General features: G+C 36.1%; 1 protein-coding gene across 2 annotated transcripts in view; it reads left to right on the forward strand.

The window, feature by feature from the left end:
• The window catches only part of LOC102403165 (P2R1A-PPP2R2A-interacting phosphatase regulator 1), a 68352-nt gene that overhangs the window by 31303 nt on the left and 10032 nt on the right, over positions 1-27017 (forward strand). The window contains exons 4-8 of one of the 2 annotated variants that reach the window (XM_025276304.3): positions 6637-6729; positions 7884-7945; positions 9636-9733; positions 24489-24606; positions 25014-25120. In XM_025276304.3, the coding sequence (XP_025132089.3) occupies positions 6637-6729; positions 7884-7913 (123 nt within the window). In that variant the 3' untranslated portion in view covers positions 7914-7945; positions 9636-9733; positions 24489-24606; positions 25014-25120. The remainder of the gene's footprint in view (positions 1-6636; positions 6730-7883; positions 7946-9635; positions 9734-24488; positions 24607-25013; positions 25121-27017) is intronic. The other variant, XM_025276305.3, reaches the window with a different exon arrangement.

A 27017-nucleotide genomic window follows, 5' to 3' on the forward strand; every position in this document is an offset into this window, starting at 1 on the left:
AAAAACACCAAAATCCAAAACAACTAAGGAGACCTCTATTTATTTGGGTTATTAACTATTTTAATAAATTGATAGTTTCCTGAAATACTGCATACTCTTTTACCTTGAATCTAGCTTCTTCAAGGGATCTCAAAGATGATGAATGCTATATATGGAAATTAATTTTCAAGTTCATAATAGTCATAGTTTATCATAGTTTTCTTAATCCCAGATGCAGAAATTTTTTGACACATTTAATGATCTTTATGCTATCATTTTGTGTTCACTTCTCAGTGATCTGAGTTCAGGGACACATTCTATCTGTCTTATGTTGTATGTGTGTGTGTTTAATAGTAAAAGTATAATACAGAATGAAATGTTTGATTTTTCCAAGGCTTAGCCACAGAATTCAAAAGATTAAATCACCAGGATTTTTTTTTTCACCCAACTACAAGCAAACTTTTGTTCAAGTTGGGGAGCTTAACTGTTATTAAGCACTTATTATTCACTTAGCACTATAATAGGTCCCATCTGTGGGCTCATTTCATCCTACAAGAAATTTACAAGGTCAGAAACCAAAGATGTTCAGCATTAACAAATATCAAGCCAAGACTTAGCCCAAAATTACTGAATTCTTTTACAGCTACTCTCACCAAGTTCCAGTGGCACAAAACCCAGACTGTCCTGTAACCCTAGGTTTTATTTCTCCAGCTCCTGCTTCCTCTCCTTCTCTCTCCCGCACCATGGCTTCCGTAGGCCCCACTTATCATCCACTTGCAAGAAAGTATGGTTTAAAGGATTCTTTTACTTTTTAATCGGAGAAGGCAATGGCACCCCACTCCAGTACTCTTGCCTAGAAAATCCCATGGACGGAGGAGCCTGGAAGGCTGCAGTCCATGGGGTCGCTGAGGGTCAGACATGACTGAGCGACTTCACTTTCACTTTTCACTTTCATGCATTGGAGAAGGAAACGGCAACCCACTCCAGTGTTCTTGCCTGGAGAATCCCAGGGACGGGGGAGCCTGGTGGGCTGCCGTGTATGGGGTCGCACAGAGTCGGACACGACTGAAGTGACTTAGCAGTTACTTTTTAATGAGTAAGATATTCTTTTGCTCTTTGTCTTTGTGAGTATGTAGCCATTTAAGACATTCTTAATGAAAGAACCTAAAGCTAGTAGTTAAAGTGACCTCTGGTTTATTTGTGCAGTTTTCTTTTCTTCCCCTAAATTAGACCAGATATTTAAAAATTGATTATATATTTCTATCTGATTATGAAGTTTGAAAATCAGGACTAATTTAACTGGTTATTAATATAAACTGTAAAGCAACTTACTTCTATAGTGGCAGATTATATATTATAAACATTTAAAATGAAACACAAGTGGTGATCATTTTTGTAATATATGGAAATATTGAATTGCTGTGTTGTACACCTGGAACTAACATAGCATTGTAGGTCAATTATACTTCAGTAAAAAATAAATTAAAACTTTTAAAATTTAAATAAAATTGTAAAACAAAAATTAAAACTAAAATAAAATGAAGCACAAGTAGAAAATGAATGAAATGGGAAAACAGAAACAACATTAACTTTCAATCTGGGTGCTGACTGAGTGGAAAATTAAGGGTTATTTTCAGCAGTTTAATGGTCTGATAAATATCTTAAGTTGCATATTTCTTTACATGTCTTCTTTAACCATGACTTCTTTTTAGCTATTAAACTTAACCTTTTAGGTACAAAACAGAAATGTGTGTTTCTTGCCTCATTACATTTTGAACTTTCACTCTGACATTAACAAAGGCAATTATTTAATTTCATTTCATTTTTTAGTAAAATGGGGGAAATAAGAGTAGCTACGTTATAGGATTATTGTGGGGATGAAAAGATTTAATATATGTGTGGTGCCTGGCACACTACATTAAAAGTTGTTTAATGGAAATTTAAAAACACACAAAAAAGAACCTCCATGTATTCAGTATCCAGTTTTAACTATTGATTATATTTTGTACATCATTTTTCAACTATCCCCTTTTATTTTGGGGGCAGGAGGGTGCTTTTAAGTATATCTCTGATATCTTTTTAACCTTAAATACTCTGTATGAATCTGAGGATGTTTTATTTCACATAAACACAATGCCATTGTCACATCTAACGGAGTTATTCTTTAATTTTATTGAATAACAAGTCCATGTTAAATTTTCCTGATTCTCAAAAAAATGCCTTTTTCAGTGATTCAAACATGTTCCAGCCATGATCTTTTAGGTTACTTTTATTTAAAACAGCCTTCCTCTCCTGATTTTGTTCCATGCCACTTACTTACTGAAGAAATAGGCCATTTGTCTTGTGAAAAGCCCCACATTTTGATTCTGCTTCCAGGTGCCAGTGTTTGATATACTCTTTTATTCCTTGTATTTCCTACAAACTGATTGGACTATATTTGCATTTATTTTAAAATAAGCACACAGCCCCAAGTTAATATTAGGTTCTGGGTCAACATTTAAGTAAGGGTATGGTTTAAGTTACCCTTTTTATACTAGGCAGTTAATGGACAATTTCTCCTTGACTCTAGTTGTTAGTTGTTTTCTAGGCATTAGAGAGCTTGAGAACATCAAGTGAGAAGTTAATTTTCTTTTTTTTTTTTCAGCTCTGAGATATAATTAACATATAACATTGTGTAAGCATAAGGTCTATAATAATTTTGCAAACCTGTCAGTCCTAAAGGAAATCAACCCTGAATATTCATTGGAAGGACGATGCTGAAGCTGAAGCTCTGGTACTTTGGCCACCTGATGTGAAGAGCTGACTCATTGCAAAAGACCCTGATGCTGAGAAAGATGGAAGGCAAAAGGAGAAGGGGGTGGCAGAGGGATGAGATGGTTAGATAGCATCACTGACTCAATGGACATGAATTTAAGCAAATTCCAGGAGATAATGGAGGACAGACAAGCCTGGTATGCTGTAGCCCATGGGGTCACAGAGGTGGACGTGACTTAGAGACTGAATAACAACAAAGCAATGACATTAGATTTCTGTGATTTGGTTTTGAGTTTTCCTTGGAACCTGCAAAGTACCTACTGTCTCTTACTTCTCTAAGGGAATAGCTTAACTTGTTTTAAAGAAACTTAATTTGATCTTAGTTTGCAAATTGTTTTATTCTTTCAACAAGAATTCATTGAGGAATGTGCCACTGGGCACCTAAAATCTCTCAGGCATACTCTCCTTCAGAGAGCAAAAGTGGGTGACTTACTATTTTCTTTTTAGATACTACGGGACTGAAAACCAACTTCAGTGCTCAAGTGCAGCAAATCTCCTTAACCTAGGTTTCTACCATACAGTACTCTTTGCCCTTGACAGTTACATAGCTTTTGACCTTTTATCCTTATTTTAACAATCTTATTTTATTATAAACTATCTCATATCCATTTGAGAAATTGGCAAGATATAAATAATAGAAGTGTCCACCCACTTCTACTAACGATCCTAAAATAGTTGATGTTGGGGAATGCTCCAACTTTCAATGGGAAAAACAATATGCAAAATTCTGTCCTACTTCTGGGAAAACTTGCTCTTTACTTGTGAATTGAGTGAATTACAAAATACTTTGAGCTTCTCACTATACAAAAGCATCTAAATAAATGTCAAATGGAAGAACTATACTAACAATTACATTTTGTTGAAAATGTGATTCCATTGTTTTAAAAGACTGATTAACTTCTTAAACTTCCTTTCCCAATTTCCCTCATTTTCCATAATGGCATCAAAATAGTCTCCCAGTTTTAAGACTCAGAGCTATAGGTTCATCTTCAGTTCTTCCTTATTTTTCGACTGTATCCTATTAAGCATCTAATCCTATTAATTCTTCCTTGACAATATCTTCTCTGTTCCCATTACTACTTTCTTCCGTCCCTTGGGTCTAGATTACAGTAATAATATTCTAATTATATTCTAATAGATTTCCTACCTCTGCGAGTTTAATCTGACTTCCACAATCAACACCAAAGTAGCTTTTTAAAAAATCAACATTATTTCACCTTTTTCTCTCCTGTGTATAAAGTTAGAATGCTTCCCATTACCTTTTGAGTACTAATAAGAAGAGATAGGCTGTATTGAGCACTTACTATGTGCCAGATCTTTTAACAGGAACTGTATAACCACCTCATTATCCTTATTATTAGCATTATCATCTTCATAGGATCAAGAAACTGAGGCTCAGGTTAAGCTGTTTGCCTAAGGTCACACAGGTAGTAAGTTATAGAGCTGGGATTTGACTCAATTCTGTTTGGCTCCAGAATCTGTTGTCCTAACAACTATGCTATTCTGCCCAAACTCATTAAATTCAAAATATTCAACTATTTAAGATTCTATAAATCTGATGCTCTCTTACCACTCCAGGTTTCTTTCTTGTTTATAGTGCAAATTCTTTTCCAGCCAAGCTAGTCTCACTATTCTCCAATCTGCATATTCTTTCTCTCCTCTAAACTTTTGTTCATATGATTCCTTCTGCTTTTTGGTATCATATCCAAAAAATCATTGCCAAATGGCACAAAGATTTTGCCCTATTTTTTCTCATTTGTTACCTATGCTTTTGGTGTCATATCCAAAAAATCATTGCCAAGTCCAATGACACGAAGCTTTTGCCCTATGTTTTCTTCAAAGAGTTTTATAGTTTTACGTTTAGATCTTTGGTCCATTTTGAGTTAATTTTTATATATAGTGTAAGAAAGAGTTCAACTTCATTCTTTTGTATGTGGATGTTCAGTTTTCCAAGCACAATTCTCTGAAAAGATCATTCTTTCCCCCTTTGAATGGTGTTGGCATCCTTGTTGAAAATCAATTGACCATATATCCAAGGGATTATTTTTAGGCTCTCTCTATTCTATTTCATTGGTCTGTATGCCCCGCCTCATGCCAGAACCACACTGTTTTAATTACTGTAGCTTTGTGTAGTGAGTTTTGAAATCAGGTAATGTGAGTCCTCCAAAGTTTATTCTTCTTTCTCAAGATCATTTTTATATTTCTGCAAAAAATGTTATTGAGATTTTGATAGGCATTACCTTGCATCTGTAGATCACTTTGGGTAGTATTGTCTTTTTAACAGTATTGTCTTTTAATCCACAAACACAGGATGTCTTTCCATATGTGGGTTATTTTTAAAGTAACTATTTATGTGAAAAACACACACTATAAAAAGGTGAAACAATATGGTAAAGTACAGAGAAAGACATTAAAAGACACTTGCTCCTTGGAAGAAAAGCTATAACCAACCTAGACAGCATATTAAAAAGTAGAGACATTACTTTACCGACAAAGGTCCATATAGTCAAAGCTATGGTTTTCTGGTAGTCATGTATGGATGTGACAGTTGAACCATAAAAAAGACTGAATGCCAAAAAATTGATGCTTTTGAGCTGTGGTGTTGGAGAAGACTCTTGAAAGTCCCTTGGACTGCAAGGAGATCAAACCAGTCAATCCTAAAGGAAATCAGTCCTGAATATTCATTAGAAGGACTGATGCTGAAGCTGAAGCTCCAGTACTTTGGCCACCTGATGCAAAGAGCTGACTCACTAGAAAAGATCCTGATTCTGGGGAAGATTGAAGGCAGGAGGAGAAGGGGACAACAGAGGATGAGATGGTTGGATGGCATCACTGATTCAATGGACATGGGTTTGAGCAAGCTCCAGGATATGGTGAAGGACAGGGAAGCCTGGCGTGCTTCAGTCCATGGGGTCGCAAAGAGTCAGACATGACTGAGTGACTGAACAACAACAACAGAGAAAGAAAGAACAAATTGCTACGAACCTCACTACACATTGATAAGGGCTGCTAACTTTTGGAAGAAGGCAATGGCAACACACTCCAGTACTCTTGCCTGGAAGATCCCATGGACAAAAGAGCCTGGTGGGCTCCATAGGGTCACAGAGACAGACTGAAGCAACTTATCACAGCATAGCACCTGAAGAATGAATAGATAACCTCTAGAGGCTGTCATTTTTCATGTTTTGGTACTAAAACAATTTTTAGAGGCTGTTAGAGTCCTTTAACTAACTCAGTTCTAATTACTTTAGGTGTTGGTATGAGTGAGTGAGTAAATCTCCAAGTGTGTTAGAAGGAAGAAAGAAACATGTAATATAACTTTACTTGTGTCTTGGAGAAGAAAAGGGCATATTTTAAAGTCCTGAATTGTGCAGTCCTGATTTTGTCCATGTAAAAAAAAATCTATAAACATTTTTATAGCTGTTTATTTTTGCTGTCCCCTTTGTATCTTAGTTTTAACCAAATCTTCTTTGATCCTTTCCTGGACAAGTACTGTAGTTTTTGATAATAAAGCACAGGTCAAATCCAAAGAGAAAGATTGAAATTTAGGATTTGTGTATATATTAAGTATTGCTCAATGTTGAGTACCCACATTCTAGGTCTTTTTGGAGGTGTGAGGGAAACCCCTCATCAGGTATGTAGCTCTCTTTCCCAAAAGGCAAAAGTTTCCTTTGCTTATTGAAGTGAATCTTGGGTTCCCTGCTTGCTTTAAGATGATGAGAGCTCCATGGTACAACCACTAATGCAGTAAGGATTGCCTTCTCCATGCCATATCTGTCACCCTCAGTATTTGATAAGTAAGCAATAGGTGCTACAGTTGTTCACTGCTTTCTGCTTATACAGAAGAACAACGAGGTACAGAAACCATCCTCTGCAAACTGCACTGATTTAATTCCAGCATCTGCAGCAGCTTCTCTCACCGAGGTGACTGGCAAGGTAAGAAAGGAGTGTCCAAAAGTCTGTGTACCTTGAAATATTTGTAAGACTTAAATGTTTCACTTTTGAGGGATATATTTTGCTATAGTATGTCTGATTCTAAATGATAGTTTTCCCTTCTTTTTCGTTTCTTAGACTATTATCTATGTATTACAAAAGTCACCAACTTTTAGGTACACGATTTGATTAATTTTGGTAATTGTGTACAATCTTGTAACTGTAACCATAATCAAGATATAGAACAATTTTCACACTCTAAACAGTTTCCTCATGATCTTTCGCACTTGATCTCCTTCCCCACTACCTCCACCCACTCTGGGAAACCACTGATCTGCTTTCTGAGAAAAGTGGTGGTTTTAAAACCTCTGTTCCAATTCGGTGTTAGCAATGTTTTTCTCCATCTTTTCTCCATCTCCAAACTTGTGTGAGATGCACTGGATTGCCTCCAAGTCCTATTCCTAGTCCTATGCAATGATTTACAATGTAAGTTTCTATTGTATGAAAATACTAAATTGCTTATAAAATAAGAATTTGAGAAAACTTAAAAGAAATTACACCGAGTTCAATCCCTGGTTGGGAAACTAAGATCCTGCAAGCCACAAGGTACAGCCCCCCCCAAAAAAATATATAGATCCAGTTTCCATGACAACCGAAAAAGTAATGTCAATGCCATTGTTTTGGTTTATCATTTTGTGTTATTGAAAAGAATCAAGTGACTAAGAACATGTGAGAACATGTGAACATATGAAGAATCAGTAATTCATTAACACTGTCTGACATAGTTTTCCTCTGACTCAGCTTGTTCATAAGGATCAGAGTTAACTCTTAAATGAACTTTTAACAACCATACCCTCTCATTCATCCATGATTTTCACCTGGACTCAAGGCAGGTCAGAGCCAGGACTGTGGGTCCTTCTAGCTTTTCCCCCCACAACTTGGGAAAATCCTGAATCCTTATAAATTACAAGTCAGTTTGCTGTCCTGAGGCTTTCCTGTTTTTACCTACATTTAGAGACAAACAATGAAATCATGTATTGTGGGATACTACATAGAGTTCTCTTTTAGTGTATATCTTTAGATCTGTTATAATGAAATAGTCGCAGCTGATCTTATTCAAATGTTTTCTTATAATGATTATGATAATTTTATTTTAGAAGAAGTCAAAGTGCCGCCAGTACTATTAGATCAAGTGTCCTTGGCCCATTAAAAGGAAAAGGTACTTTTATCTACCAACAGAAATAACATTATTTTTATTAAGATATCATATAAAATCAAGTATTATACATAAATTCATTTAAAAGGATTTAGTTATTTAAAATATATTTGATAAATTACTAGAGGCCATTTGTCTTACTTAAATGAAACTATATGTAAAGACATTTTGAGAGCTATTAAGTGCCATATAAATGTGAATTGAAAACCTCAGTTCCAGTTTAGTCAACTAGTTGCCTTAAATATCTTCTGAAACAAGAAGGGGAATGAATAAACAGAGTGAGTCAGTCATCAAGTATTCTGCTGAATCTCAACCCCTGCGCTGCCCTGCCACCACACGTACACATTAATATCATATGAATAAGTTGACACAAATTAGATCCACTTACAACACTAAAAAATATATACTAATGTGCATGTCCTTTGATGATTAACTTGTTTATGTGGGCTATTTTTGGTTAAATATATGGAAAATGACCAACCTACTCAGTAATAAAAGGATAGGGAAAGAATAGCAGTTTTGTGGGTTTTTTTTAAAACTCCTGCAGTCCTGGATCCCATTTTTCATCCCTGCCTCACTAAGCTATTTATTTCCTTTTTTTTTTCTTGATATAACTACTGAATTATAGGTTTAGTACAAAGTTTAACTATAATAGGGAGGGAAAAATGGATAAATGGGAAAGGACAGTAAACTTAAAAATGTATATTTGTGAAAAATCCATTAAGATGGGAAAGAAGAAGGAGAAAGAAGAGGAAATGGAAGGGGAGAGGTAAAGGAAGAAGGAGGAACGTAAAACTAGAGAAAAGGAAACTTAAATGGATTTCAGTGTTCCATGCATTTGGCAGTCTTCCTAACAACATAACAAACTCAGCGTGTTCTCATTATGTTCTAAGACTTAGAAGAGAATGGCTTCCCTGGTGGCTCAGCAGTAAAGAATCCACTGGCCAATACAGGAGACATGTGTTCGATCTCTGGGTCAGGAATTTCCCCTGGAGAAGGACGTGGCAACCCACTTCAATATTCTTGCCTGGGAAATCCCATGGACAGAGGAGCCTGGCGGGCTACAGTCCATGGGGTCACAAAAAGGTCAGACACAACTTAGTGACTAAACACACACAATAAGTTATAAACTTGATCATCAGTTTTACTCACATTCAGACCTGGTTATCATGTTAATGTGTAACATTTTCTTCAAAGTCAAGGTTTTGACAATGCAGTTTTCTGTGATTAAATGCTTTCCATAATATTGAAAAAATATATTTGTTCATTGTATGCTACAAACAAATCCATCTACTTAGTTCATTGTGTATGTTTAGCAAAATAAGGATAGCAATAACTTGAAGTTTTAAAATAAGGAATGAGGTTAAATTATGATATATCCTTAATACATAGCTTTATAAACACATGTAGAATTTAGTTAATAATGAGAAAAATTATAATCATAAAAAAGTAGATTATATATCACATTATTTAAAGTGCAAATCCAATTTTGTTTAAAAAAAACAATCACGTATACACACATATTCAGGAACTACTGAAAACAGTGATCTCTGGATAATTGCAATGTAAAAATTTTTCCTTTTGTTTTTCTTTTATAAATTAATTGCAATGAAAAGTTTTACTTTTGCAGTTGAAAGCATAATAAACACATTAGATAAAATATATCTACCTTGATGTGCATTCTTTGTCATAGGTGAAATGACATCTGAACACCATCCAGAGAGAATTTTCCAAGACACAACCAACATGCTTTCTTCTGATACTAATCCCAGTGTTTGATAGGAATGTGTGGTAAGTATAAACGAGACTGAGCATTCATCGGCCACTTTTGGTTTTTCAGTCTACTTTGGCTATTGTACGTATTCAAAAGTGTGGTATATTATGAAATATTTTTAGTAAGTTTTATAAAATGACTATCCCAAATGGATACTATTAACTTTAGTTCTTCTACCCAACACTTAGTATATGGTAGACACATTTTTAGAAGTGGGCTTTTGGCGTTAGATTAAGAGGTATTAGAGAAATATTAATACATAAAAATGCAAGCTTGGGAAAGAGTCATCTGCCCATCTTTTCTACCTTGGATTTTTGTGTACTTTTTTAGGCTGAGCATATGATTTAGAAGTGTGCCAAGAAAGCAACTTTTAATAATCAAAATGGAAAATACAGAGAAGGGATTTTTATTATCATTACTGTTGGTTTTGTTTCACTCCTCTTATGAAACTGCTCCTGTAACCAGTGCCAATCCCTTGTTCATTTTGCATTCATTTGTACACAAAGCGCAGAGATCTCTTGAATTCTGTTATCAATGAGTGGCATTTTCTTTTCCTAATCTATCCTCAGATGTTCTTGATAGAAACAACAGTAGTGCAGGAGCATCTCAATTCACCAGCAAAAATTAGCACTGTCACAAACTCTCCTGTGTTGCCTTCTGATTCTAGTTCTCCATTTATTGTAATTGATGAACTTTCAACTAAATGATTCACTCATCTCAAGACTTTCTCCCCAGTGGAGAAACACACATGCACTCACTTGCTTGATCTCTCTCTCACACTCACACATATGTTGGATCAGTAACAGAATTGTCTGTGATATAATTGACTATTTCTTATTTATCTTTTTTTCTCAATTTCCTAAAATTCTGTTTACAGAACTTGCATGTCTAATTCCTGTGTATGCTCTTAAAAGCAACGTAGTGATTCATGTTGATGTATGGCAAAACCAATACAATATTGTAAAGTAATTAGCCTCTAATTAAAATAAATTTAATTAAAAAAAAAAGCAACGTAGTAATACTTTCAAAGATATTTTCCAAACAAGATGTATCTTGGAGATATAATCATACATCTTCAGGTTGCTAATATATAGAAACATACTGAGCCTTGACTTTTAAAAAAAAAAAATTGAGAGCTCTATTTATGTGAATAAAAAATAAATAAAATTTACATTCTAATGAAATATAATTGTTCCATTAATCAACAGGTAAAATGATTTTGAAAATTATGTGCTGAATATTTATGCTAGTTTTTTTTTTAATATTTTCAGTAATTGCTAGTTTCCATTCTGTAAAGAAAAATCATCTATCAAAAGCAGTTTTAAAAACTAAGCTAGTTATACTGTACTGATCCAAGGATTGCCAATTTTTCACATGAATCCTTGGATGTTTAATTTGTTGCGAAGAAATATGTATGGGAGGCAAGATGAATGGAAGCTAATTGACTAGCAAGAAAATTATATGTAATTGGGGCTTCACTCAATTTGTACTTAACCTGATTATCCCTGATCAATTTTGTATTCTAATTAAGTGTGAAAAAAGACAATGTGGATAAATTGTGGTCTTTTGCATTCTATGAATTACCTTGTATTCATCATCATGACTACTGATTTGATTAAATTGAGTAAATTGTCTAACAGGCTTAATATGTTAGGGCTTTTCTGCAAGAATCATGTGTTTCCAGTTGTTCCCAAAGGGTTATAAAGATTTGTTTAAAACCCAATTTTCTCTTCAAAAGTCTTAAGGATCTTTTAAATAAGAAAAATCATCTGTTAAAAATTTTAAATCTAAAGTAAGTGCTCTAAGTAATTGGAGCGAGTATTAGCGTTTTGAAAAATAGAAATGTGTTATATCTTCATGAAATGAAGTTGAGAATTGGTTTAAATTTCCTCAGCTAATGAAGGTAGAAATGGCTATCTAAAATATTTATTAAATGTTTTTCTTTCTCATTAGAAATAATCAGAATGATTGAACTCTGATGTACGTGTATCCCACATGGGAAAAAGATAGGCATCAAGAATCTTTTGTCAATGGCCCTGATGGAATTGATTAGAATGGATATATATTGTGTGCGTGTTGGGGGAAGGGCAGATTCTATTCATCTATGGATAAATGAAACTGAATATTTCTGAGATGACTGGGATCATCCTGAAACTGGGATAGGATTCTACAAATCGACTTAGGACACATGAACTATGAATATTGCCTTTGTTATTTAGCTTCTTGCCAGACATTAGTTGATGAGTTGTGAACATATAAGGGGGCTCTCACAGAATGAAGTATGATTCCAGTGATGTTACTTGCTGAAATTATATATTGACAAAAAAAAGTCCCCATGCATTATTTGACACTTCAGCAAAAAAAAAAAAGTTTTTCAGAATGATCAAAGACTAAGGATAGAGAAAGTAAGCAATGAGGGTGAGACTGTAACTCAGTGTGTGAGGAACTTTCATCCAGAAATCTTGGTAGTCTTGACTATCTCATCCTAATACACTTTTTTTCAACTCAGACAATTTCTTTCACTCTATTTTCTTAGTTTTTATTGTTTTAGTTGAATCCTAGGGTGCCACAACTCACTATAATATGCTCAGAATTGAGGACCTTGTGGTTGGTTTTCCATTCTATTACCTTTGAACTTGTATATTGGGCGGCTCCATTTCTTAAATGATTTTCCATTTATTAATTTTCAGATCAAAGCAATTCTAAGTTTTACATGAGATATTTTGTAGTTAAGTTTTAAAAATTATAATAAGACTATGTTTTGTAATTCTAAACATGCCGAGGAACTGCTGTACCAATTTTCCACAGTGAAGGACATGTACTGGTTTCTTAGGGCTACAATAACACAGTACCACAAACTGGGTAGCCCAAAATAATAGAAATGGATTATATCTGTAGAGACCCTGTTTTCAAATAAGGTCACATTAAGAGGTGCAGGGAGTTAGGGAGTTAGAACTTCACCATTATCTTTCTGTGGACATGATTCAACCCACAACAGGATGGTTTTGGAATTTTTGATTGTTCCAATTTTTTAAATTAGTTTTTTAAATCACCTGTCTTATAACTCATCTTTAAAAGTGTAAGAACAAGAGGTGATCATATTGTACATGTGTTTGTATGTCTTCCTATACATTTTTATATATATATTTATATATAAATATATATAATTATAAATATATATTTATATAAATATAAATTTATAAATTATAATTGTAATTGTAATATTTAATATCATTTATAAATAATATTTTAATGTCAACATTTAAATAATATATAAATTATAAATAATTAATATAATTTATAAATTATAAATATATATTAATGTACAAATATAATATATATAAATATATTATAAATATATATTATAAATATAAATATGCTAGTTTTCACATTTTCAGTAAGAGGATAAATAAAAGTGGAAATATGTTTTTCAGATATTTTAAAAGCATCATTTTTAATCCTTAAATGTGTTCATGTTCAATCACATATTCCTATTTTACTTATAATCTTCTAAAAGAGCAGCATTCAAATTTATCCTAACATGAAAACTCACTGCAATATGTTATATTCTCAGATCAGGAAAAAGATATGGTTCTTCAAATTTTTAATGACTAAATAAACTAATTGAGTTTGCAATATCAAGTATATTCAATAAGTATTGAATATTTTCTGTGTACACAAACTATACTTAAAACTGTATATGAAAATGAGTAAGATACCTTTCCTATTGTCAAGCAGGATAAGTGTGAAAATAATGATACAAGGTAGTCTAAGATAGTATGACCATAAATACACATATGAAAAGATCTCTGTACTATAAAAGTAGGAGAGAAAGACAATAGTGAAATCACAGAATCTTAGAACTTAAAGCAGTTTCAGTTCAATCACTCAGTCGTGTCCGACTCTTTGTGACCCCATGAACCTCAGCATGCAAGGCTTTCCTGTCCATCACCAACTCCCAGAGCTTGCTCAAACTCATGTCCATCAAGTCGGTAATGCCATTCAACCATCTCATCCTCTGTCATCCCATTCTCCTCCTGCCTTCCATCCTTCCCAGCATCAGGATCTTTTCCAATGAGTCAGCACTTCACATCAGGTGGCCAAAGTATTGGAGTCTCAGCTTCAGCATCAGTCCTTCCAATGAACATTCAGGACTGATTTCCTTTAGGATACACTGATTGGATCTCCCTGCAGTCCAAGGGACTCTCAAGAGTCTTCTCCAACACCACAATTCAAAAGCATCAATTCTTTGGCACTCAGCTTTCTTTATAGTCCAACTCTCATATCCATGCATGACTACAGGAAAAACCATAGCTTTAACTAGACAGACCTTTGTCGGCAAAGTAATGTCTCTGCTTTTTAATATGCTACCTAGGTTGGTCATAGCTTTTCTTCCAAGGAGCAAGCATCTTTTAATTTCATGGTTGCAGTCACCATCTGCAGTGATTTTGGAGCCCAAGAAAATAATGTCTGTCACTGTTTCCATTGTTTCCCCGTCTATTTGCCATGAAATAATGAGACCAGATGCCAGGATCTGCATTTTTTGAATGTTGAGTTTTAAGCCAACTTTTTCACTCTCCTCTTTCACCTTCATCAAGAGGTTCTTTCTTTAGTTCATCTTTGCTTTCTACCATAAGGGTGGTGTAATCTGCATATCTGAGATTATTGATATTTCTCCCGGCAATCTTGATTCCAGCTTATGCTTCATCCAGCCTGGCATTTCGCATGATGTTCTCTGCATATACGTCAAATAAGCAGGGTGACAATATACAGCCTTGCTGTACTCCTTTCCCAATTTGGAACCAGTCTGTTGTTCCATGTCTGGTTCTAACTATTGCTTCTTGACCTGCATACAGGTTTCTCAGGAGGCAGGTAAGGTGGTCTGGTATTCCTATCTCTTGAAGTATTTTCCATAGTTTGTTGTGATCCACACAGTCAAAAGCTTTAGCATAGTCAATAAAGCAGAAGTAGATGTTTTTCTGGAATTCTTTTGTTTTTCTCTATTATCCAACGGATGTTGTCAATTCAATCTCTGGTTCCTCTGCCTTTTCTAAATCCAGCTTGAACATCTGGAATTTCTTGGTTCACATACTGTTGAAGCTTAGCTTGGAAAATTTTGAGCATTACTTTGCTATCGTGTGAGATGAGTGCAACTGTGCAGTAGTTTGAATGTTCTTTGGCATTGTCTTTCTTTGGGATTGGAATGAAAACTGACCTTTTACAGTCCTGTGGCCACTGCTGAGTTTTCCAGTTTTCCAAATTTGCTGGCATATTGAGTGCAGCACTTTCATAAAATCTTCTTTTAGGATTTGAAATAGCTCAACTGGAATTACATCACCTCCCCTAACTTTGTCCATAGTGATGCTTCCTAAGGCCTACTTGACCTTGCACTCCAGGATGTCTGCCTCTAGGTGAGTGATCACACCCTCGTGGTTGTCTGGGTCACTAAGATCTTTTTTGTATAGTTCTTCTGTGTATTCTTGCCACCTCTTCTTAACATCTGCCTCTGTTAGGTCCATACTGTTTCTGTCCTTTATCGAGCCCATCTTTGCATGAAATGTTCCCTTGGTATCTCTAATTTTCTTGAGATCTCTAGTCTTTCCCATGCTATTCTTTTCCTCTGTTTCTTTGCATTGATCACTGAGGAAGGCTTTCTTATCTCTCCTTGCTATTCTTTGGAAATCTACATTCAAATGGGTATATCTTTCCTTTTCTCCTTTGCCGTTTGCTTCTGTTCTTTTCACAGCTATTTGTAAGGCCTCCTCAGACAACCATTTTGCCTTTTTGTATTTCTTTTTCTTGGGGATGGTTTTGATCACACCTCCTGTACAATATTATGAACCTCTGTCCATAGTTCCTCAGGCACTCTGCCTATCAGAACTAATCCCTTAAATCTATTTGTCACTTGCACTGTATAATCGTAAGGGATTTGATTTAGGTCATACCTGAATGGTCTAGTGGTTTAAAAGAGTTTAGAAGTCTTTTAATCTACCTCTCAATGCAGGAATCCTTTTAAGAATTCCAGACAGGTTGTCTTTTAGCTTTAGTTTTAAATCTTGTAATTTCAAAGTGATTGACTGAATCCCTCACAGGCCAGCAATTCATTCTATTGATGGACAGTTCTCAGTATTAGAAAGTTCTTACTTTAAAAAGGGGTGTGGGGTTGGAATTTGTATCTCGGTGGCCTGTTTCACTGGCTCTTTAGAATTGAGGCAAATCAAATGAGCTATTAAAAGCACATGAGTTAAGATTCTAATTCTGCATTAATCTTTGTTCCTGCTCCCTGAATTATTAGTACTCCCACTACAGCATATTTAATCTCATCTTCTAAATGAATTTTTGAAATTCACCTGGAAGCAACTGTATATAAATATCCATGATGAAAATGCATGTATGGTACTTTGGATATCTATGGAGAAAACTAATTACAATTTGCCTGAAGTGTTTTTAAATATTTTAAATCTTAGAAAGTTGAGCTTGAAAAATCTATCATATACATAGACTTTACTCTCAGATAGTTGAAATTCTACATTTAAAAAAGGCAAGGGAATAATAAGTTATTCTGGTGAAAACGCAGCTTTCTTTCCCTTAAGTTCCATCATATCTCACAGATTTCTTAAAATGTGCTTCTTAACCTGAGAGTAAATAAGATTAATTTTTACAAATGTCCATAAGGTATAGGTGAAAAGAGTCACACATCATATAGAATGTTGGAAACTTGCTCAACTTTCTTAATAGTGGGAGACATAGTCTTTCAGAAGAAATGTGTTAAATTGATACAGTTATTAACGGAATCCTATAAATTGACCAATAAACTATAGTATGAAATTGGAGATCTCTGTGGCATTACTGACAAAAGTAAATTGATAACACTGGTTCACATCAACCTTTTAGTTGACTGACCAGTCTCCATTATTAGTGAGCACAGGAGTCAGAAAGCCTGACTTGCAGCTCCAGCTCTATCACTGGCCCTGTATGACTTTGGGAGGTCACGTCACCTGTCTGTGTTTCATATTTCCAATCTGTAAAACAGAGTTGGATTAGATATTTCTAAGATCCCTTCTGCCTCTTAAAATTTTACTGATTCTGTAAAAACATCTGCCTTCATCTTTGCTAGCATGACAGCAAAAGTCATGATGACATTAAACTCCAAAAGGCTTTAAGAAAATATTTAGGAAATTAGACAGCTTTTTACCTAATATTTTGATTCTTTCTGGCAATAAGAAATTCATTCTGTTTAGCCTCATGAATAGTTTCTTCTCGTCTATGAATTATGCATGCTTTATGATGAAATGTGGAAAGCTAATTCCCCCCTGATTTCTTGTTTTGTGTGGAAAAATGATCCTCTCAGGGGTTCCATATTAATAACAAGTTCCACTGACAAAACACTCACCGTAAAGTTTTCTTTCTACTATAACTACAGCTTGAGACAAAAAAAAAAAAAAAAAAAAAAGAGAGAGAGATATAGTTTGTATATTTTTTTCAGAGTAGCAAAGGAGACAGGGCCAAAAGCAATATCAACTATAAAAATTCTATCCCAATACACATTTGGAAGTGCTCAGCAAGTACTAAAAAGCAGATAACCAGCAAAACAGCCTTTTCTTTTTCCTTGATAATTATTATATGGCTATAAGAAAAATTTCTCCCTCTATTAGTTTAGTTGATTTCTTAGCATGATTCATGTTTGGTAACTCTCCACTGAACACAAATGAAAAAGGACATATTTGAAAGTCGCAAACAGCTGGTCCATGACTTTGTGCTGAGGAAAGAAATATTTTGAAATCACATTATCCAGCAGAGGAACCTCACTGTACTTTTCATTTCTAGTCCCACTTTTCTGAGAGGAAAGGTTTAGTTTGCTTTCTTTATTTTTTTAAATTTAGTGAAGGAAAATTGATTTACCCTAGGTGTCCATCAATAGTTTGCTTTCTTAACTAGACATATTAAACTCTGCAGTGGTTTACATTGTCATATTCTTCTATAGTATTTTTATAAGTGTGAGTGAGGTCTTTGGAGAGAAAACTGCTAAGGCTAGCATGTTAGGGCTGTCAAGGGACATTCAGCTAAAATTCCCTTAAACTTGATTTGGAATACATGCTCATGCCACATTGATTATCCAAGGTTTTAAAAACTTGTGTAATAAACAAAGCTGTTGAGAGCATGGGGAAAGTGGTATATGAATTCACTGTGGTGGATTCCTAATGTCCTTTCTAGAGGAAGTTTAGTATGTATCAAAAACCTTCAAAATGTGTACATCTTTAAAATTTGTTTTATTTATTTGGCTGTGCTGGGTCTTTGTTGCTGCACAGGCTTTTCTCTAGTTGTGGCGAGTGGTGGCTTTTCTCTAGTTGAAGTGCACAGGCTTCTCGTTGTGGTGACTTCTCCTGTCGCTGAGCACAGGCTCTAGGGCATTCAGGTTTCAGTAGCTGCAGCTCCTGAGCTCTATAGCACAGGCTCAGTAGTTGTGGTGCACAGATTTAGTTGTCCTGCGGCATGTGGGATATTCCCGGACCAGGGATCGAACCTGTATCTCTTGCGTTGGCAAGCAGATTCTTTACCACTGAGCCACCAGGGAAGCCCCAAAATGTGTACATCTTTTGATATAGCAACTCTTCTAGGAATTTTTCTTAGGAGAATATATAGGACAAGTTGAAATAGATGTTGACTGTAACATTATTTGTCACTTTGGAAAACCTAACATTTTTAACAAATTGGGCTGGGACAACTGAATATCCATGTGCAAAACAATGAAATTTGACTCCTACCTTATACCATATACAAAAATTAACTCAAAATGGATCAATGACCTAAGTATTAAGACCTAAAGATCTTTTCAAGAAAATTGGAGACACCAAGGGAACATTTCATGCAAAGATGGGCACAATAATGGACAGAAATGGTATGGACCTAACAGAAGCAGAAGATGTTAAGAAGAGGTGGCAAGAATACACAGAAGAGCTGTACAAAAAAGGTCTTCATGACCCGGATAACCACGATGATGTGGTCACTGACCTAGAGCCAGACATCCTGGAGTGTGAAATCAGGTGGGCCTTAGGAAGCAATACTATGAACAAAGCTAGTGGAGGTGATGGAATTCCAGCTGAGAAATTTCAAATCCTAAAAGATGATACTGTTAAAGTGTTACACTCAATATGCCAGCAAATTTGGAAAACTCACCAGTGGCCACAGGACTGGAAAATGTCAGTTTTCATTCCAATCCCAAATAAGGGCAATGTCAAAGAATGTTTAAACTACTGTACAATTTCACATGCTAGCAAGGTAATGTTCAAAATCCTTCAAGTTAGGCTTCAACAGTACATAAACTGAGAACTTCCAAATGTAGAAGCTGGATTTACAAAAGACAGAGGAACCAGAGATCAAATTGCCAACATCTGTTGTATCATGGAGAAATCAAGGAAATTCCAGAAAAACATCTGTTTCTGCTTTATTGACTATGCTAAAGCCTTTGACTGTGGATGACAACAAACTGCAAAAGTATTAGAGATGGGAATACCAGACCACCTTACCTGCCTCCTGAGAAACCTGTATGCAGGTCTAGAAGCAACAGTGAGAAACAGACACAGAAAAACGAACTGGTTCCAAAATTGGGAAAGGCGTACAGCAAGGCTGTATATTGTTACCCTGCTTATTTAATGTACATGCAGAGTATACCATTTGAAATGCCAGGCTGGATGAAACATAAGCTGGAATCAAGATTGCTGGGAGAAATATCAACAACTTCAGATATGCATATGATACCACTCTAATGGCAGAAAGTAAAGAGAAACTCAGAGCCTCTTAATGAGGGTGAAAGAGGAGAGGAAAAAGCTGGCTTAAAACTCAACATTCAAAAAATGAAGACCATAGCATCTGGTCCCATCACTCACTTCATGGCAAATAGAAGGGGAAAAAACTGAAACAGTGGCAAATTTTATTTTCTTGGGCTCCAGAGTCACTGTGGATGGCAACTGCAAGCCATGAAATTAAAAGATGCTTGTTCCTTGGAAGAAAAGCTATGACAAACCTAGACAACATGTTAGAAAGCAGAGACATCACTTTAGTGACAAAGATCCATACAGTCAAAGCTATGGTTTTTCTAGTAGTCAGGTACATATGTGAGAGTTGGACCATAAAGAAGGCTGAGCACTGAAGAATTGCTGCTTTTGAATTGTGGTGTTGGAGAAGACTCTTGAAAGTCCCTTGGACAGCAAGGAGATCAAACCAGTCAATCCTAAAGGAAATCAACCCTGAGTATTCATTGGAAGGACTGATGCTGAAGCTGAAGCTCCAACACTTTGGCCACCTGATGCGAAGAGCAGACTCATTGGAAAAGACCTTGGTTCTGGTAAAGATTGAGGGCAGGAGGAGAAGAGGGCAACAGAGAATGAAATGGTTGGATGGCATCATTGACTCAATGGACACGAGTTTGAGCTAACTCCTGAAGATGATGAAGGACAGGGAAGCCTGGCGTGCTGCAGTCCATGGGATCATAAAGAGTTGAACACAACTTGGTGACTGAACAACAACAAAACCATTTAATTCTTAGAAAAAGAAGAGGGTAAATATTTATGACCCTGGATTTAGCAGTGGATTCTTAGATATAGCACCAAAAGGAAAAATAAATTGAACTTTATAAAAATTAAGAACTTTTGTGAATCAAAGAACATTATTCAAGGCAGTGAAAAGGAAATCTGTAGTGTAAAAAAATTTTGTAAATCATATCTGATAAGGGTTTAATCCTGAATATGTAAGCAATTCTGATAGCTCAACAACAAAAAGCCCAATTAAAATATGGGCAAAGGACTTTATGAATAGACATTTCTCCAAAGAAGATATACAGATGGTCAATAAGCACATGAAAAGATGTTCAACATTATTAGTTATTAGGGAAATGCAAATCAAAACCACAAAGAGATGCCATTTCATACATGCTATTGCTACTGCTGCTAAGTCATGTCAGTCGTGTCTGACTCTGTGCGACCCCATGGATGGCAGCCCACCAGGCTCCCCCGTCCCTGGGATTCTCCAGGCAAGAACACTGGAGTGGGTTGCCATTTCCTTCTCCAATGCATGAAAGTGAAAAGTTAAAGTGAAGTCGCTCAGTCGTGTCCGACTCTTCGCGACCCCATGGACTGCAGCCCATCAGGCTCCTCCGTCCATGGGGTTTTCCAGGCAAGAGTACTGGAGTGGGTCGCCAGTGCCTTCTCCGTTTCATACATGAGGATGGCTCTAATAAAAAAAGACAGGAAGTAGCAAGCATTGATGGAGATGCAGATAAATGGGACCCTTGCACCTTTCTCACTGGAATGTAAAATGACACAGCAACTGTGGAAAAGTTTATCAGTTCCTCAAAATATTAAACACATAGTTATCATATGATCCAATAATTCCACTCCTTGAAAACAAAGCCTTGAACAGGTACTTGTATGCCAGTGTTCCTTGCAGCATTATTCATTCATGATAGCCAAAAGGTTGAAACAACTTGAGTCCATCACCAGATGAATGGATAAAATGTGGTATATCCATAGCACGAACTATTATTCAGCCACAAAAAGGAATGAAGTTCTGACACTTGCTACAACATGGGTGAACCTTGGAAACATTATAAGTGAAATAAGCCAGACACAAAAGGATAAATATTGCATGTCACCACTTACTTACACAAATTCGTAGAAACAGAAAGTAGTTTACAGGTTACCAGGGGCTGGTGGGAGGGGGAATGAGGGTTCTTAATGGGTACAGAATGTCTGTTTGAGATGATGAAAAACCTTTGGAAATATAGAGTGGGAATGTAATTGTGAATATAAGCTTCCCAGGTAGCACTGTTGGTAAAGAATCTGCCTGCCAGTGCAGGAAACACAAGAGATGGGGGTTCGATCCCTGGGCTGGGAACATCCCCTGGAGTAGGAAATGGTAACCCACTTCAGTATTCTTGCTGAAAAATTCCATGGACAGAGGAGCCTAGTAGGCTACAGTCCATGGGGTCACAAAGAGTTGGACACGACTGAGCACACATGCATGCATGTGCTGGATTATACACTTCAATATGGTTAAAATGGGAAGTTTTATGTAAAAAACTAGAAACCTAAAGTCTAACACTAAAGTATCAGTTAAGCCAGCACTTATCAGAGTGTTTTGTAAAATATAAGTAAGTGCCCTGAAGAATTAAAGAAGGGGGAGGCCATGGACAATCTCTGGTCAAGTAAGTTGGGGGAACTCAGTTAATTCATTTCTTTAACATGTGAAAGCCCAAGAAAGGGAATATGGTATGGAGCATTTTAAACTATTTAACCTAAGTCCTATTTTTTTGAGGGTCATCTTGTAGAACTAATGTTATATAGAATGTCCTCTGGGAAACTTTGGGTAAACAAATTACATACAGTATAGTCATTCCATGGAAATCTCTGTACCTGTTAAGAATGATGTACCTGTTAAGAATGTTTATACTGTATTGTAAAGTAAAAAAGTAGTGTTATTAATGGTATCTCATTTATGTTTTTTAAAAGTATATGTATATATTTTATAGGGATCTATAACAGAAAAAATTCTGTAAGGCTATTCGCCAAAATGTTTACATTTCTAGGAGGTGGAAGATGCATGATTTTGTTTTCATTTGTGTTTCTCTTTGCTTGTCTGTATTTTCATTTTTTTCACATAGCAAACCTGTTACTTGTATAATCAAGAAATAATAGAAGATAAATATGTTTTAGAAATTCATATGCAGTTCTGACAAATGTGAGGGAAAGGATAAGAGCATCAGTGCTCCCTTATCACTATTGGATTCTTCACTTGAGTGTGTGCGTGTTAAGTCACTTCAGTCATGTCCAGTCAACTCTGCGACCCTATGGACTGTAACCTGCCAGGCTCCTCTGTCCATGGGATTCTCCAGGCAAGAATACTGGAGTGGGTTGCTGTGCCCTACTCCAGGGGATCCTCCAGGGGATCTTCCCAACCCTGGGATCGAACACACATCTCTTACATCTCCTGCATTGGCAGGTGTAAGGGGTGTAAGGTGCTACCACCTGGGAAGCCCTCATGCATTGGCAGGAGGGTTCTTTACCACTAGCACTACCTGGGACTCTTCACTTACTTCTATTTTAATTTTAACTGAAGGAGAGTCAAAGAGCCTTTCAACTGTTTGAATGTTCTGCTCATTAAAAAATTCCCCCAGATATTGAACTGAAATCTATCTTCCATTCTTTGGTCTTAATTTGTCATAGGGAATGCCACAAAAATAGGCAAAGTCTATCTATCACCTCTACCCTAGTGGCTCAGATGGTAAAGAATAAGCCTGCAATGCAGGAGGCTCAGGTTTAATCCCTGGATCGGGAAGCTCCCCTGGAGGAGGGCATGGCAACCCACTCCAGTGTTCTTTCCTGGAGAGTCCCATGGACAGAAGAGCCTGGTGGGCTACAGTTCCATAGGATCACACAGAGTCAGACATGACTGAGCGACTTAGCAGCAGCATCACCTCTCCCACTGGTGTAGACTTTCAGATATTTGGCAACAGCTACCATGTCCAGACAGATCTTTTCTACTCTAGGTTTCCATTCTAGTCTTTTTTCTCTGAGATGGTTTCCAGGCCTTGTTACCATCCTGGCCATTAACCTCCAATTTGTCAATATCCTTCAAGTGTGGCACCCAGAAATGACTACAACAGTCCACTCTTGTTTTTCACATTTCATTATCAGTTCCTAAAAACTTGTGATATTATTAGATCCCTCTGATTAAAAAAATAATTTCAGATTATTTCCCAGTGCGATAGGACTGTACTCTGAATCCTATCCTAAGACTGTATATGACAGATACTCAATTATCTATTTTTCCCATCTTTTAATTTCTAAAGCTATATAGATGAATAAAATATTCTAGGTCAGTTCCTCATCAGATCTCTTGCATTTATTGTAACCTTAATAGAATGTTTGCCAAACACCAAAAGGATAATGAGCTTCCACACTGATGGTGAGGGCAAGAGGTGCCCTGTAGTCTGGCCAAGGAATCTGAAGACCCTCTTGTCCTATACCATTTTCTACTCTTTGTCTCAGTCATTTGATATCAGTTTTTAGATTAGTCAAGCTTCATCCAGATTAATTGGCCTCTCTATTGAGATGCATTTCATAAGATGATAGTGACAAGCCAGGGTTCACAGTGATGTAGAACATCGTATCTTGTCCTTAATCTGATCCCAGATCTCCCAACCACGGCAACCCACTCCAGTATTCTTGCCTGGAGAATCCAATGGACAGAGGAGCCTAGTGGCTACAGTCTATAGGGTCACAAAGAGTCCGACACGAATGAGGGACTGAGCACTGAGTGCATGAGCACTCCCAACCAACCTAGTGTATATTGGTCTCCTTTCCAGCCTAGTGAATCCTTTGGCTTTTATTCCTTTTGCCATTCTCCCATATGGTAGGCACTATTTAAAAGAACCTGTTAAACCATATATACCAGCTCTAAATAGCATTGCCTCAATGCCTTCTACCATGCACATGTTCCTGGGTGCTTAGTTTTTTCAAGAGAGTGGTTTCCTAATTGTAGAGACTGCATCTTGGTTCGCAGTTTACACAGGATACTTACTACTTACACTTGCTAAGCAGATGTATCTTTAAATTTTCAACTTTTGACGAGTTTTTATTTAAACTAGCGTATGGTACAGTGAACCCTAGTCAATATTCTGTAATAACCTAAATGGGAAAAGAATTTGAAAAAGAAAAAAATCAACTCAGTTGAGATATAATTTACATACTTACTATAAATTTCATCTATTTTAAGCTTTCAGTCAAGATATAGACCACTTCCATGGAAATGTCCACTGACCTTTCATCATTAATCTTCTACTCCTACCACCGGCTCCAGATGACCACTGATCTCCTTTTTATCATCACTACAGGTTAGAGTTCTCTTTTATAGAATTTCATATATATGTATAAAATCATACAGTATATATTCTTTTGTGTCTAGTTGCTTTTGTTTAGAATGTCCTTGAAATCCATTCATGTTGTTTCCTGGATCAGCACTTCATCTCTTTTATTGCTGAGTTGTGTTTCATTGTACGTATATGGCACAATTTGCTTATCCATTAACATTTTGATGGATATCTGGGTTGTTTCCAGTTATGGGTTATTACAAATAAAGCTGCTATGAATATTTGTGTTTAATTGGACAAAAGTGGACATTTTCATGGAAGTGGTCTATATCTTGACTGAAAGCTTAAAATAGATGAAATTTATAGTAAGTATGTAAATTATATCTCAACTGAGTTGATTTTTTTCTTTTTCAAATTCTTTTCCCATTTAGGTTATTACAGAATATTGACTAGAGTTCACTGTACCATACACTAGTTTAAATAAAAACTCTTCAAAAGTTGAAAATTTAAAGATACATCTGCTTAGCAAGTGTACGTAGTAAGTATCCCGTGTAAACTGTGTTTAAGCTTTTGTGTAGATGTGTATTTTAATTTCTCTTGAGTAAATACCTAGTAGGATTGCTATGTTATGTGAGTGCATGTTTAACTTTGTAAGAAATTGCTGATCTTTCTTCCAAAGTAATTTTACCATTTTATATTCCCACCAGCAATGCATGTTCATTTATGTGGCCCGTGTATGTAGTTTGTTTAAATGATAGTTTGATTTTGAAATCCTAATTTTCAAAAGGATTTGTTGTGTTAAATGTTGCTTGAGATAGGAAAGCCATCAATGAGAGTGAGGAAATATGTTTAACTATGTTTATTTTATCAAAAATGCTCATCAGATTATATTTGCTTTCAAAGAATTTACCTTGTTTAGCTTGAGTTTGGGTATTTAGCCAAATACAGTTATTCATTACTGTTTAAGATGATCAGCTGAAGGGAATACTTCCTTCAAAAGATAATCCTATTTGACTTAGAAAATAAACTGACTTAACTTTCTCCAGAGGCTTCTAAGTTTCTTTAGGAATAGCTTCATATGACTTCTCGCTTTTAGTTAACTTCAAGATAAATTCATAGATAAATCATAGTCAGTTAAAGAGAAGCTATGGCTTGCTCAAGTCCCAGTGACATACTAATGTGTATGTAGCCTCCCAAACTCACTCGCTTACTGACAGGAGAAGAGTCTGACTTTCATAGGTATTTGCCAGTGTCCTGTTGTTCAGGGGGCTGTGGGTACCAGGAAAGCTATGAAGCATGGTATCAGCCTTTGGATCTTGGTGAAAGAAAGAAAGAAAAAAGCAAACCAAATAGATGTACTTGGTCTATTTCATCATACCTAAGACCCAAGGGTTTAATAGAGCACATGTTACCAAGCAACACACTTTGCTAATTTCACTTTACCAAATAGGAACTCCAGCAGAAGTGCCAGGATTGTCTGAGTCTTGTCTGGGACTCCTCAAATGTTGAGCAGGAGAAGGAAACTATTTGTGTACTAGAAATGTAGTACCACATTTGGCCATCAACTAAAGGGTTTTGTTCTCTCTTTTACTACATTGTGAAAGCAGAGGTAGTGTACTTACTTACCTTTAGGGATGTCTATCCCATTGTAGATGTAGTGTTCTGCAGCAAGCAGATCCAACATTGTTTTCCTTTGTGACTCAGGACTCACACAATACCACATTTGAGGGCTAATATTACATTTGGAGGTCATTAGGCAATGCTTGCTCGATGTCAGAGATAAAACCATCCTGCTCCTAGCTTTTTTGTTTGTTTGTTTCCATGACAAGCTTTTCTTCAGTCTCTAATTTTCTCTAAACTATTTTAAAATATTGTTCACTCCATTCAAAGGCTTACTTTCCCTTTATAAATCAATACTGAAAGACTACATTACTACATTATCTTGAACTTTTCTTGCTGTAAGCCTTTCAGAGAACCTGGGTTCATCTGTGTGATTTTATGGGAGTCTCACTATTAAAAGATAACTGAAACTAGGGAAAGAGCTCTGGGGTTCAGATTCTTAGGCTGAGTGGTTCAGTCCCATATTATTTTTCATGAATGAAAATGGCCTTTTTTTTTTTTGGTGGCACTGGGTCTTAGTTGTAGCATATGGGATTTATTTCCCTGATCAGGGATCAAACCCCAGGCCCCCGCATTGGGAGTGTAGAGCCTTAGCCACTGGACCACCAGAGAAGTCCCGAAAATGGTCTTTTTTAAGAAACAAAGCTCATTTCTCAGGAAGTTGAATGGCAGAGACTAATCATGTTAACGGAAACTAGGCACCGTCTCTCTGCTGATGTATTATTTATCGTATTTATATTCTGTTTCTTCCCCCAAAGGACTTGAATTAGAGACAACTGAAGTTGAGAGTTTGTCTTTAGTTTTAGCTTGATTTC

The sequence above is a fragment of the Bubalus bubalis genome, chromosome X, assembly GCF_019923935.1.
Source record: "Bubalus bubalis isolate 160015118507 breed Murrah chromosome X, NDDB_SH_1, whole genome shotgun sequence".
NCBI lineage: Eukaryota > Metazoa > Chordata > Mammalia > Artiodactyla > Bovidae > Bubalus > Bubalus bubalis.